Source organism: Panthera tigris, chromosome C1, assembly GCF_018350195.1.
Source record: "Panthera tigris isolate Pti1 chromosome C1, P.tigris_Pti1_mat1.1, whole genome shotgun sequence".
NCBI lineage: Eukaryota > Metazoa > Chordata > Mammalia > Carnivora > Felidae > Panthera > Panthera tigris.
This window is the reverse complement of record NC_056667.1, coordinates 156,985,457-157,000,339: the sequence shown is the minus strand read 5'-3', so window position 1 is coordinate 157,000,339 and position 14,883 is coordinate 156,985,457. Positions and strand designations below refer to the sequence as shown.

General features: G+C 39.2%; 2 protein-coding genes and 1 pseudogene across 2 annotated transcripts; 1 reads left to right on the top strand and 2 right to left on the bottom strand.

Annotated features, from left to right (window-relative positions):
* Positions 1-230: 230 nt before the first annotated feature.
* On the bottom strand, positions 231-443 carry LOC102970278 (SEM1 26S proteasome subunit). Its single transcript, XM_015541712.1, is given in 1 exon segment — positions 231-443. A coding segment is annotated over 1 exon segment (213 nt).
* Positions 444-1,746: 1,303 nt separating this feature from the next.
* On the top strand, positions 1,747-3,289 carry LOC107180556 (annotated as a pseudogene).
* A 10,682-nt stretch (positions 3,290-13,971) lies between these two features.
* Positions 13,972-14,274, bottom strand: LOC122240806 (M-phase-specific PLK1-interacting protein-like; the record flags this gene model as incomplete). The annotated part of the gene is made up of 1 exon (XM_042993900.1): positions 13,972-14,274. A coding segment is annotated over one exon (303 nt), but the record flags the coding sequence as incomplete, so codon positions are not given.
* Positions 14,275-14,883: the final 609 nt, after the last annotated feature.

Sequence of the window (14,883 nt, the reverse complement as noted above, 5' to 3'; positions counted from 1 at the left end):
TATATAACTCATTCTTTTACTGCTGTGTAGTATTTTATTACATAACTGTACCATAATTTATTTAACTCTTTTTTTTTTAGATCAAAACATTTATGTTTTGTGTTACAAAAACAAAAATAAAAAATCCAAGCAGGTAATGAAATAAACATATTTTAATGTCCCATCCTAGATTCTCTGTCCTAGAATTTAGTAACAAGTTCAAGCTTAGGTTGCTTCAACACTTCCAGATGCTATGAGGTCTCCATCTTATAACCATGTGTCTCTGATTTACCTCATATCAGATTGGAGAAGTTACCCTCTACATTGTCAAAATCCCAGTTATTTTCCTAGACATCTGCTTCTTCATTTTCATCTAAACCAGCCCAGTCTTCCTTGGGGAACTCCCTGAACTCGTTGTCCTCCTCCCAGAGACCTAAGTCCACCAGCTGCTTTTTCTCTGACATTGCAACCCTTCATGCCAAAAAAACCTCTCAGGCCAGTGGCAAAGTTGAAATCCTCACTTTCCCTCACCACTGCTGCCTGTAAGGAGGCCAGCTCTACCTTAAAGACATGGGATATTTAACTCTCTTTATTATATGATTTTAGGATTCTTTTTCTATTCAAGCAAAATCATCATGAACTTCCTTGTACAAGGGTCTTTGAATAGAAATGAGAGCTTAGTGGTGGAATAAAATGTTAGATGTGAAATTGTTGGGTGAAAGGGTATATGCATTTAAGTTTTGAATTATATTAATTATTTTGCTAAGTTTCTTATGTGTTGCTAAACATATAGCAGCCCCAACAGGGGCCACCTGTCATACTTCACTCTTGCCAACAGCACAGTATATTTTCAGTTTTTTTGAACTTTTCAATTTGATAAAGTAGAAGATAGTATTTCATTGATGTTTTCACTTCTATTTCTTTACCGTAAGGCTGAATATATTTTAAAGCTTTTTAAAAAAGTGTTTATTTATTTTTGAGAGAGACAGACAGAGTGTGAGCGGGGGAGGTGTAGATAGAGAGAGGGCGACACAGAATCTGAAGCAGCTTCCAGGCTCTGAGCTGTCAGCACAGAGCCTGACGGGGGGCTCAAACTCACCAACCGTGAGATCATGACCTGAGCTGAAGCTGGACATTTAACCGGCTGAACCACCCAGATGCCCCTACGCTGAAAATATTTTAACGTGTATTAAAACCATTTGTTTCCCCCTTTTCAATTATTCATCAAATATTTATTGGCCATATACAATATGCCATGCATTGTGCCAGGTAATGTAAAAATGAACCAAATACATCCAATCTGTGATTCATGTAACTTACTCTCTAGTAGGGAGGTAGACATGAAACAATTCAATGCAGAAACAATTATTTGATTACCATTGTGCTAAGGGTAGGGTGTCTTAAGAGTGTATAACAGAGGGCCTATCCTAGTCAAGGAGGTTAAGGAGGACTTCCTGGAGAAATAAACTGAGACCGGAAGAAGTACTGGAGTTAATAGGATGCTAATAGCAACATCCCAATGTCTTGGTCCCCCTTCCCTACCTCTCCCAGATCCTAGAGAATGACTGTACCTCCTTCTTACAGCAGACTCAGGGTCACCTCACCACGAGCTGATCAGAGAACAAGATGGGAATGCAAATCTGATTCAGTCATTTTCATTATTTGATCTGGTAAAACATTTGGTGGTCATTGTTACTGCTGAAATGTTCAGCAATATTACTGCTGAAATCAGTGATGAGATTTTGTTTTAAAATATGTTAATTTTAGCTCTTCCTCTCGGTCCCATATTGAACTCGAGTTGGAAGAGGCGAGTCCGGTCTCAAAATGGAGGTAAAACCGCCGCCCGGTCGCCCCCAGCCCGACTCTGGCCGTCGCCGCCGCCGCTGGAGGGGAGGTGGGCCATGATCCAAAGGAACCAGAGCAGTTGAGAAAACTGTTTATTGGTGGTTTGAGCTTTGAAACTACAGATGATAGTTTAAGAGAACATTTTGAAAAATGGGGCACATTTACAGATTGTGTGGTGATGAGAGACCCCCAAACAAAACGTTCCAGGGGTTTTGGTTTTGTGACTTACTCTTGTGTGGAGGAGGTGGATGCAGCAATGTGTGCTCGACCACACAAGGTTGATGGGCATGTAGTGGAACCAAAGAGAGCTGTTTCTAGAGAGGATTCTGTAAAGCCTGGTGCCCATCTAACTGTGAAGAAAATTTTTGTTGGTGGTATTAAAGAAGATCCAGAAGAATATAATTTGAGAGACTACTTTGAAAAGTATGGCAAGATTGAAACCATAGAAGTTATGGAGGACAGGCAGAGTGGAAAAAAGAGAGGATTTGCTTTTGTAACTTTTGATGATCCTGATACAGTTGATAAAATTGTTCAGAAATACCACACAATTAATGGGCATAATTGTGAAGTGAAAAAGGCCCTTTCTAAACAAGAAATGCAGTCTGCTGGATCGCAAAGAGGTCGTGGAGGTGGATCTGGCAACTTTATGGGTCGTGGAGGAAACTTTGGAGGTGGTGGTAACTTTGGCCGCGGTGGAAACTTTGGTGGAAGAGGAGGCTATGGTGGTGGAGGTGGTGGCAGCAGAGGTAGTTATGGAGGAGGTGATGGTGGATATAATGGATTTGGAGGTGATGGTGGCAACTGTGGTGGTGGTCCTGGTTATAGTAGTAGAGAAGGCTATGGTGGAGGTGGACCAGGATATGGAAACCAAGGAGGTTGATACGGTGGCGGTGGTGGAGGATATGATGGTTACAATGAAGGAGGAAATTTTGGAGGTAACTATGGTGGTGGTGGGAACTATAATGATTTTGGAAATTATAGTGGACAACAGCAATCAAATTATGGACCCATGAAGGGGGGCAGTTTTGGTGGAAGAAGCTCGGGCAGTCCCTATGGTGGTGGTTATGGATCTGGTGGTGGAAGTGGTGTATATGGTAGCAGAAGGTTCTAAAAATTTTCAGAAGAAAAGGGCTACAGTTCTTAGCAGGAGAGAGAGCGAGGAGTTGTCAGGAAAGCTGCAGGTTACTTTGAGACAGTCGTCCCAAATGCATTAGAGGAACTGTAAAAATCTGCCACAGAAGGAACGATGATCCATAGTCAGAAAAGTTACCGCAGCTTAAACAGGAAACCCTTCTTGTTCAGGACCGTCATAGCCACAGTTTGCAAAAAGTGCAGCTATTGATTAATGCAATGTAGTGTCAATTAGATGTACATTCCCGAGGTCTTTTATCTGTTGTAGCTTTGTCTTTTTCTTTTTCTTTTCATTACATCAGGTATATTGCCCTGTAAATTGTGGTAGTGGTACCAGGAGTAAAAAATTAAGGAATTTTTAACTTTTCAAAAAAAATATGTTAATTTTAATATCCTGTTTGTTAATTTGCCAAAGATCAAGAGATAAATAAATTGAGTTCATCTGGACTATTTGATAAAATGACAAGTTTTTCTTCCCTCCAAATCTTACATTCTTTTTCCTTTGACTATCAAAAATCAGATGCTTTCACCTGACCTTAATGTTTTATGACAGTTGCAAAATCATGGAAGTTTGCTGAAGATATCTTTTTTCAGTTATAGCCCTTTAAAATATTGAGAACTTGGTCAACTAATCTTCAACAAAACAGGAAAGAATATCCAACAGAAAAAAGACAGTCTCTTCAACAAATGGTGGTGGGTAGGGGCACCTGGGTGGCTCAGTCGGTTAAGCATCCGACTTTGGCTCAGGTCATGATCTCACGGTCCGTGAGTTCAAGTCCCGCATCGGGCTCTGTGCTGACTGTTCAGAGCCTGGAGCCTGTTTCAGATTCTGTGTCTCCCTCTCTCTGACCCTCCCCCATTCATGGGCACAGGCAGTAATCTCTTTCACCTTGGCTGGAGCAACTTCTTACTAGACATATCGTCAGAGGCAAGGGAAACAAAAGCAAAAATGAACTACTGGGACTTCATCAAGATAAAAATCCTCTGCACAGCAAAGGACAAAAGCAATAAAACTAAAAGGCAGCCTATGGAATGGGAGACGGTATTTGCATATGGCATATCTTATAAAGGGTTAGTATCCAAAATCTATAAAGAACTTATCAAACTCAACACCCACAAAACAAATAACCCAGTTAAGAAATGGGTAGAAGACATGAATAGACATTTTTCCAAAGAAGACATCTAGATGGCTAACAGACACATGAAAAGAGCTCCACATCACTCATCATCAGGGAAATGCAAATCAAAACTACGATGAGATACCACCTCACACCTGTTAGAATGGCTAAAATTAACACAAGAAACAACAGATGTTGGTGAGGATGTGGAGAAAGGAGGACGCTCTACACTGTTGGTGGGAATGCAAACTGGTACAGACACTCTGATAATCAATATGGAGATTCCTCAAAAGTTAAAAACAAAACTATCTTATGACCCAGCAATTGCACTACTAGGTATTTACCCAAAGGGTACAAAAATAGAGATTCGAAGGCGTGCATACACCCTGTTGTTTATAGCAGCATTATCAACAGTTGCCAAACTATGGAAAGAACCCAAATGTCCATCGACGGATGAATGGATAAAGAAGATGTGGTGTATATATATATATATATATATATATATATATATATATATATATATATATATAATGGAATATTACTCAGCCATCAAAAAGAATGAAATCTTGCCATTTGCAACAACGTGGATGGAGCTAGGGTGTATTATGCTAAGTGAAATAAGTCAGTCAGAGAGAGACAAATACCATATGATTTCCCTCATGTGGAATTTAACAAACAAAAGAGATAAACATATGGGAGGGGGAAAAAGGGAGAGGAAGGGAAACCATAAGAGATTTTTAACTTTAGGAAACAAACTGAGGGTTGATAGAGGGAGGTGGGTGATGGGTGTTAAGGAGGGTACTTGTTATGATGAGCACTGGGTGTTTTATTAAATGATGAACCACTGAATTCTACTCCTAAAACCAATATTGCACTGTATATTAACTAACTAGAATTTAAATAAAAAATTTGAAAAAAGAAAAAAATACTGAGATCTTGAGTGCAAAATTTCATATTTGCATTATAGAGAAATGAGAGCAGGAAGACATTTTTTAATTAAAAAAAAAAGAATGAAATTGACAGTTAGCAAATAACTTGGGGAAAGAATTCTGAGAAGTCATGTGACCTTAACCTAGCCCTCATCATGTCACCTTGTAATCATATCATCATGTTCTAATTCTGTCTGACACCATCTGAGGATTGCATTGTGTAGTTAAAAAGATTTGGGTTTCTCCCCACTCTGAACCATTGGTACTGTAAGATCCATGTGGTTATGACTAGTATATTAACTTCTTGAAGACTAGTTGGTTTGGCTTTTGTGGGATGTTAATGGCTACTTTGATAGCTACATGGGGTGCTCAACCTTTCTTTACAGTTACCTTGGAAAATCACATCTGTATTTTTGTTTGCTGATTTGTTTATTGTAATTATTTTTTATTTTTATCAAAGCAATCATCCACATAATTAAAAATAAATAGTATTACCTCAATTTTCTGCAACTCTTATTCCTAACTTCCTAAAACTACCCACTATTTAGTATTTTAACTGTTTTTCCAAATATTTGCCTCTGTGTTTCTAAATGTGGAATTTATACTGCTTTATCTTGATTTAATAATTTTAGATAGTATATTATATATGTCCTGTTATGGTAGATGTGGATTTAACAGTTTAGTACTCAGAGTATCAGGCTGCACCCTCCTTCCTCTGCATACCCCCACCATAAAAAAACCCAAAACAATTAGAATGCTTTCAAGTGAGGATTACAGAAAACCCTGACTCTACTGGCTTAAAAAAGACATTTATTATTTCTATTTAACAGAAATTTAAACACAGTGTCTCTCAAAGCTGCATAATTCAGTGCATCATCAAAACATGAGTACTTCTGAGCTTTGTTTTCCTATCGTTGGGGTGTTGACTTTGTCTTTAAGTTGCCCTCATGATTGCTGAATGGTGGTAGCAAATTTAGTTGTCTTTAACATATATTCACAGAAAGAAGAGGAGACTGACTCTTCCTTGCACTTCTGTTTAAGAAGCCCTTCAACTAACTGACTTGGATCTAAGTCTCTTCCTAAAACTATCACAACTGAAGAGATGGATGGGATTATCATGATTGGGACTAACTAAATTTACCTTTTGGGTGTGGTATTGGGATCAACCTCTCCTAAAGAATGTTGCCAGAAAGAAAATTGTAGATACCTGAACAAAACCTAGGTAGAAGGGGCAGCTGGGTGGCTGTTGGCTAAACATTTAACTCTTGGTTTCAGCTCAGGTCATGATCTCATGGTTTGTGAGTTTGAGCCCCAGTCAGACTCTGTGCCTACGGCAGGGAGCCTACTTGCAATTCTCTCCCCCACTCTCTCCCCTCTCTCTTTGCCCCTCCCCCACTCGCTGTCTCTGTCTCTCTCAAAATAAATAAACAAACGTAACAACAACAACAAAAAACCTAAGTGGAAGAAGGTGGGACAGGGAAGGAAGGAATATTGGGTAGACAGCAGCACTCCACCATCATAATAGAATTATAATTTTTGGTTCAATAATTGGATAGCATCATACTATGCAAATATTGTTTACTCCTGAGCCAAATAATGTATTATGATTTAATTTCTTTGCGTTTAGAGTTCTTGTGCTTGTTCTTCCTGGAGTTGATGATTGTAACATTTGCTTTATGCTTGTGTACCTTTCAGTACTTATCCTTAATTTTTTCCATGAGATTTGTCAAACTCCTCTCAATAATTTCTCCAAAGCTAGGCAAGTCACATAGTTTATTAACTTTGTTTTTTCTGGGAACTTTCCTCCCAGAGTCCTCTTGACTGGTTCTCTGTGTTGGCTGTCATCCTGCAACTATTCTTTGACTCATTCCTAAAGTAGACACCCTGGTTTTTAGAAACCATGATTTTTCTGTTTCTTGATTTATTTACTTATTTTGCTGGACACATTTTAATTTTCTAATAAAGGAAGTAAACTTGTTACCCTTTGTATGTCTGTAAATGCTTTTTAGTCCACTCTAAAGCCTAGCCAGGTGGAAATTCTAAGTTGATTATAAGTTGCAAGACATTATCTTTCAAAAACTTTAAGACTTCTGATCTTTTGTCTTCTGTCATCTAAGGTCATTATTGAGAAGATCAACACCATTCTCATTTCTGAACATTTGTATGTGACCTTTATTCTCTCTTCTGAAGATTTAAAGGATTTTCATGTTATCCCCAGTAGTCACTACTTATGTGATGCTGTCCTTGGAATGGGGCTTTTGAAATTAATGGTGTTGGTCACTTGGCCAAGTCCTTTTAGGCTACAGACTTCTGTCCTCAGCACCACTAGTTGTCTTGAATTATTTGTTAGATTATCACTCTTTCATTTGGTCTTTTTTCCTCTTCCTGGTACTCAGAACTATCAGATGTTCCATAATCAGGACTGATTATTCAATTTTCTTATCTTTTGTAACTTTCTCCTATTCCCCTGCTTTCTTCTTCTCTACTTTCTGGAAAGACTTTATTTTCTGACCCTTCTATTTAAATTTTTTTTTTTAGCGTTTATTTATTTTTGAGACAGAGACAGAGCATGAACAGGGGAGGGTTAGAGAGAGAGGGAGACACAGAATCTGAAACAGGCTCCAGGCTCTGAACTATCAGCACAGAGCCCCACGTGGGGCTTGAACTCACGGACTGTGAGATCACGACCTGAGCTGAAGTTGGACACTTAACCGACTGAGCCACCCAGGCACCCCTCTAATCCTTCTATTTAATTAGAAAGTTTTTAGTGTATAGATTTTTTTTTTAAGAGAGAGAGAGAGAGAGAGAGAGAGAGAGAGAGAGAAAGTGTGTGTGAGTGGGGGAGGGGACAGAGAGAGAATCTTAAGCAGGCTCCATGCTCAGTGTGAAGCCTGATGCGGGGCTCAGTCCTACAACCCTGGGATCATGACCTGAGCTGAAATCAAAAGTGAGACACTCAACCAACTGAGCTACCCAGATGCCCCTAGTATACAAATGTTTAATTTCCAAGAGGTCTTTCCTGTTCTTGGATTATCTGTTTTCTTTGTACCTGTTCTTTTTTTCAGGCTACTCTTCTCTTATTTCTCTGAAGCTATTCTTTATAAGTTTTTATCTCTTCTTTGTATTGTGTCCTCCTTTTCCCTCCCACTCCTCAAAAATTTTAAGTTTTCTTTCTCCCTTTCTTTTCATATTATTTGCTTGTTTGGGTCTTTCTAAAACATGTTGCTGTTTTCCAGAAACATCTGATGAATCTTAGGCATTCATTATATTTAAGGGTGGAGCCCTAAACTGTTGGTTGGCTGTCTGTGTGTAGCCACTTCTTCTATGAGGTCTTTCATAATTCCTCTAACGTATGTGATTTTTTTTACCCTTTTAATCCCCAAAGCATTTTGAGTCTTTCCTATGGCATTCATATTCTGCTTTACATCAGTTTCCTCTAAACTAGCCTTGTAAATGTAAACTCTCCTGTGAGATATGGATTCATTCCCCTGGGATAATGACTTCAACCGAGGCTGGATAACCCTGGAGCATTTTGTGTTTCTTCCATTTCACTGTCAGTGCTGCTTATCACTGTCCATTCAGGGACATGGTTGGAATTCCTGCATTATCCTTGCATAATCTGGTAAAAACAAGTATAGAATAGTTTGGTAAATTTACTAAATAAAAGTTACAGGTATTTTCTTTTTGCATTTTCATTGATCTGTGGGCAGGGCAGTTATCCTCTAAGTCCTTGGCTTTGCCATAATCAGGGAGCAGCAAATGACACTCCAAGAAGCCACAAAAGAAGGATTGCTAAGAACTAGAGTGATTCTTATGCAAACATTGTATCAAATTGGACTGTATAATATATGCCTCTCAACTCAAGACAAAAATACAATCAGAAAAAGTGTTTCTTTGAAGGATGATGGGGGGCACCTGGGTGGGTCAGTCAGTTAAGCGTCCTACTTTGGCTCAGGTCGTGATCTCGCAATTCGTGAGTTCGAGCCCCACGTCAGGCTCTGTGCTCTGTGCTGACAGCTCAGAGCCTGGAGACTGCTTCACACTCTGTGTCTCCCTCTCTCTGCCCCTTCCCTGCTCATACTCTGTCTCTCAAAAATGAATAAACGTTAAAAAAAAATTAAAAAAAAAAGAGTGGGATGCTTCACCTACTAAGACACCCAGGCACCCCTGTTCTTGAAGGATGATGAAGAGCTTCTAAGCAATATAGTGCTTTCCAGCAACAGTTTTGATTAAAGAAAAAATGTTTCAAAGTGAATATGTTTTTCTCAACTTCGTTAGCAATAGTCATTGTTCACTTGGTTATTAAGAAAATATATAAAGTACATATTTTAAAGAAGATAAGAATGATTTTAGTACTAATAGATTAAATACTGAACTTCTCTGTTAAGGACTAGAAAGAATATTTACCTTGAAATATTGTTTATATAATTATATATCATGAAACAATGGTTGGTGGGAAAATTAATTATGTTTTTAAAAAAATTGGATCAATTGATGTAATAGTTGATAGAAAGCTTGCTAAGAGGATGGAGGGATGGCTAAATGGGCAAGGGGCATTAAGGAGGACACTTGTTGTATGAGCACTGGGTGTTATATGTAGGGGATGAATCACTGGAACCTAGTCCTGAAACCATTATTGCACTATATGCTAACTAACTTGGATGTATATTAAAAAAAAAAAAAAAAGAAAAGAAAAGAAAGCTTGCTAAGATTTTCTGAAAGAGGAAAAGGTAAATTTTGTTGATGGTAAAACAGTTCAAGATTTGCTTCCCTTTGCAGTGGAAAAAAAATTGACTCTGACCATTTTCCTGAATCTTAAAGTTCATTGCTTAATTAATTCCCTGAAAACTGTAGTGTGTGAGTATGTATGTTTATGTGCCTGTGTGTATACTTGGCAAGGTTGAGGTGATAAATGCAGACGAAAACAGTGATTTATCTCAGAGAAGCCTTACCTTACTTTGATAACTCAAAATGGGGAAATAATGACAAAAATAAAAGTAGATGTGCATTCAGGATAATCTTGCATGTGTTCAAGTGATGGTCAAGAAAGTGTGGCAGTTTTTTTTTTTTTTTTAACGTTTATTTATTTTTGAGACAGAGAGAGACAGAGCATGAACGGGGGAGGGTCAGAGAGAGAGGGAGACACAGAATCTGAAACAGGCTCCAGGCTCTGAGCTGTCAGCACAGAGCCCGACGCGGGTCTTGAACTCACGGACCGCGAGATCATGACCCGAGCGGAAGTCGGACGCTCAACCGACTGAGCCACCCAGGCGCCCCGAAAGTGTGGCAGTTTTTAAAAATTGGCTGCAATTTCTTTGACACCCCTACTATTGAGAGAGTACATTTCCCCTTCCTTTGAATCTCAGCTGGCTTGTGACTCACTTAACCAATAGATGCAGCAGAAGTGATGCTGTGTCACTTCTGAAGCTAGGCCAGAGAAGTGATGTAGATTCAGGTTTTGGAACCCTGAACCACCATGTAAGTTCCCATGCTGCCATGATGGGAGAAAATCTAGGTCACACGAGATGCCATGTGTAGCTGCTCAGCACCAGCTAAGATCTGACAGGCAGCATCACCAGCCAGACATGTGAGTGATTATACCTCTAGGTAACTAGCACTTCTTTCCCTCCCATGCCAGAAAGTCAGTCCTAGCTGTTAAATCTTCCTATCTAAGACATGAAATACCATGGAAGCAGAGGCAAGTCTTATTCACTGTGCCCTGTTGTAATTCCTGACTCACAGAATTCATCAGGATAATAAAATGGTTGTTTTAAGGTGCTAACTTATGGAGTAATTTGCTACATGGCAATAGTGAATAAAATAGAAGGGATCAAAGGGAGTAGATTCATTAGATTCCATGGGAAGAAAACTAGGTTAAGAGATGACTATTGAGTGGAAGCAAAATTTCTTTCTTTTTAATTAATTAATTATTATTATTTTTTTTAAAGTTTATTTTTGAGAGAGAGACACACACACATACACACAGAGCATGAGCAGGGGAGGGGCAGAGAGAGAGGGAGACACAGAATCTGAAGCAGGCTCCAGGCTCTGAGCTGTCAGCACAGAGACTGATGTGGGGCTCGAACTCACGAACCATGAGATTATGACCTGATGATCAAAGTCTGATGCTCATCCGACTGAGCCACCCAGGCACCCCTAGTAGAAGCAAATTTCTAAACACACGGATAAGCCATGAGCAAGGCTTCATGTGGTGGTCCTTAATTCTGCTGATATCACCCTGGGAACTCTCCTTCATGCATATTACTTTAACAGCAACCACAAGAATTGCACAAGAGTTAAAATACTAATGTTCTCTTTTTCTGTCCAGTCTTTCATGAGTTGCTCCAGCTTTAATGGAATGTTGCTGGGTGGTGTAGTTCCCCTTTCTTAGAGCTGTTGGTTACATCTGAAACAGTGTTTTTAATACTGACAATGAAGTTATATTAAGAACATTAGTAAATGGAATCATATCAAACATTAGGAAGTTAAGTTCACACATGTAGGACTCCACACTGTACAACTCACTTATCTAATTTACAAATAATGTCACTTAACTCTTATAGGTGGGTAGTTAAGCTCATGGGCACACTCAGTCTGGGCTGTCACCCAGCATTTCCTGAGATGCCCAGCAAGCAGCAAATCTTGTAATTCAGAATTTTCTTTCAAGTTCACTCCATTGGTTTTTTTTTTAATTTAAGTAATCTCTATACCCAATCTGGGAATTTGAACTCACAACCTCAAGGTCAAGAGTCATGTGCTTTTCTTCCTGGGCCATCCAGGCGCCCCAAGTTCACTCCCTTAGAACCATCATTTCCCTTTACTGTTGCTCCTGACTCTGCTGTTTTTGTTTTTGTTTGTTTGTTTGTTTTTTGGCTGTGAACATTTTTACCTCTTACTTCCATTGAAGATACAGATGGAGCAGTAGGCATCAACTCACTAAATTATTCTCCATACATCTTTCTGGGGTTGCCGAGCTATGGGTACACAAACTATTTTGTTGTTGATGGAGGAGAGGACACCTGATCTTTTTGCAGATGGTTGCCAACTTGTTTATCCTTTTCTTTTATTGCTTTTTCTCCAGAGAGGTACTTTCTGTTTCCATTGTTTTTTTTTTTTTTTTTTTTTTTTTTTTTTTTTTTTGTGGACCCCTGTTTTCCAGGACTCTCTTATTACATGCATATATTGTACTGAGGGCAAATAAGAATTGAGGTGGGTTAATACTTAGTCATAACTTAGATGTGTTAACATTTAACTTTCTTTTTTTCCCCCTCTATACTTAACCTATGTTGTTCATGAGTCCTTGTTTCCTCTAATAGTAGAAAACATTTGTAATAGGATCTATAAATGGAAGTTTAAGCTGGGATCTTAAAATGACAAATGCCAGATGGCAGAGTGGATTGTGAGATCACAGAATAGAATTTGTAAAATTTGAAGGAAGTTTCTAAACCTTTCTCATATTGAAGTTCTAAAGGATAGCATTGGAAATGGGAAGAAGGGATTGACAGAGGATGTTTTTGAACAGAGCTCTGTTGTAAGCTTTCTGTACCTCGTTTTCCCTCATCTCAAACCTGGAGAGAAGAGTTTCTCAGAAATCTTGATACATGATTCATGCAGTTTGGTGGGAGGAGGGTGGCAGTGTGGACTGGTGTCTGACTTCTGACTGAAAAATGTAAAAGGCAGGAATGTGGACTATCCAGCTGATCCAAGGTGGGAGCAAAGGATGCGTGTGTGTTTACTCCATCAGATACAGTCATTGGGAGAAAGAACAGACCTGGGGCTCTTTTAAATCTTGTCTAAGCCTGGACTGAGTGATAGGAACCCAAGGGAGAGAACGGATGGTGGAATGCTGAGGTGGAGCAGCTAGGCAAAGGAAAATGTATTCACCAGGACTAGAAATGAAGTTGAATATTCCCAGTGAGGATTTCTGAAGGGGCTCACAAAAGGTACTATAAGTTAGAGCCAGCTTTGGACATCTGTCAGACCAGAGGGCAAGGACCATGGATAGTCTTGATCAAGTACTAACTTTCCTGTTCTCCTTCCCTGCTCCTCTTTCCCTTTTCTCCTCCTCCTGCTTTGACCTTTGATGAGTCAGAAAACACAGCTAGCAAGGTAGCAAGATAGGGGTAGAAGCCTATGTTGGGGAAATAGCATCATGTTCTATTCTTTGGGGCTACCTATAAAGACCCCAGTTGAAAGAGGGGAAAGTTGAATTGTTAAATCAAATTAAATTGATAATTACTTGAGATTGCTTTTATTACCAGATTACTTTTTTTTTCCTGAATTGATATTTTGTTTGCAACTTGATGTAACCATTTGGGCTTTTTGTTATGTAAGAATGACCAGAAAAATTCTGGGACTGCCTGAATTTCATCCAGGGTAAAAGGAAGGAACCAAGGAGCAGACTATGTATGTGAACGCTCCTCTTCCCCCAACCTAGAAAGGTCTTTAATCCTTCTTGTGGGGCTAAAATTCTGCCCTTCCTTATTTTCTAAATGGCACTGTTGTTATAAACTCTAAAAGAAAAAAAAAAAGTCTTTTGGGCTTTGGCTGATATCTTGCCAGTCAAATCTTGTTGCAATTCAAAACAAAACCATTACTGTACCTTATCAAGCACTTACAACTTAGTCCCTTTGCTTTTTTTTTTTTTTTTCTAAAAAGACAAAATGTTTTATTTTAAAACATTGGAAAACCATTGAAAGACACATGTCCATTATATAACTGTGAACGTGAAATATTTGGAAACTGTAAATTCTCTAAAATGTGGTAGGCACTTCTAAAGAGCTAAATACTGCAAATTATTCTACTGTATGTCTTCTCTAATATCAACAATACTTGATATGATGAAAAATATCAAGAAGACCCAACTAAATATTCAAAGTCACCATCTTAAGTTCAATGTAATTACACAAGTGAAAGTTTTGTCCAAGATGTTCCTGAAATGGGAAGCTTCTAGATGAATTTCAGAAATGTTAACAAAAGTATCTTCCTTTTCTGCCTCTGAATGTTTGAATACTGTTGTATTGTTGGTTAAAATCCACTACAGATATGGGTTCAAGGCCAGCCCAAGGGTCTTCAAGCATTGAAGGCTTGAAATAACTTTCCCACTCATTAGACATTCTTTTTTCTCCACCACACCCTGATCCAAAGGGTGTAGATGTCCTTGAAGAACCCTCGGGGTGGGTTTCCTGCTGCCCTGGGGAGTATCCGAATTGCAACCCCACGGGTGACTTGGAGTAGGAGCCAGAATAGCTACCAGGGTACTGAGACCCAAATCACCCTTCTTTCCTTCTACTCCAGGAAGCTGCTGCCCTGTGGTGGAGATTGGCTGCTCCTGTAGGCCTAGACCCGGCCCAAACCACAGGCAGCGTGTGGCACACAGTCCCCTACCATCACAAGAGGAGGGTAGCTGTGGTCGCCTACGCCCGGGTACCCCGGAAGCTGCTTCCCTTAGTCCCTTTGCTTTTGCTTTGAAACAGTTGTGTCTTCTGTGAACTGATGAAGAGACTCAGTTAGCCTCTTTCTTCTAGGCTATATGTAGGGAGCTTCAGGGAAACCAGGAATTACTAAAGGTTATGAGACCAAAACTGCATCAGTTCAATATTTTAAAAATATGATCCTGACACGTGCCAGTTATTAGGCAGGCCTATGGCATATATTTCCACTTGTCTCCATTTGGCTTATAATGTCAAGGAAGGGTATGGCATTCATAAAGTTGTCTCTGAGCTGTACAAACAACTGTGGAAATATCAGCTGACTCCATTTCAGCAATTGTAGTGACTAGGGAGGAATTAATGCTTCCCTGACTTTATGGAGTTGTGAGACCTTGGTTGGTGGAGCAGAATAGAATAGAATAGAATAAAATAAAATAAAATAAAATAAAA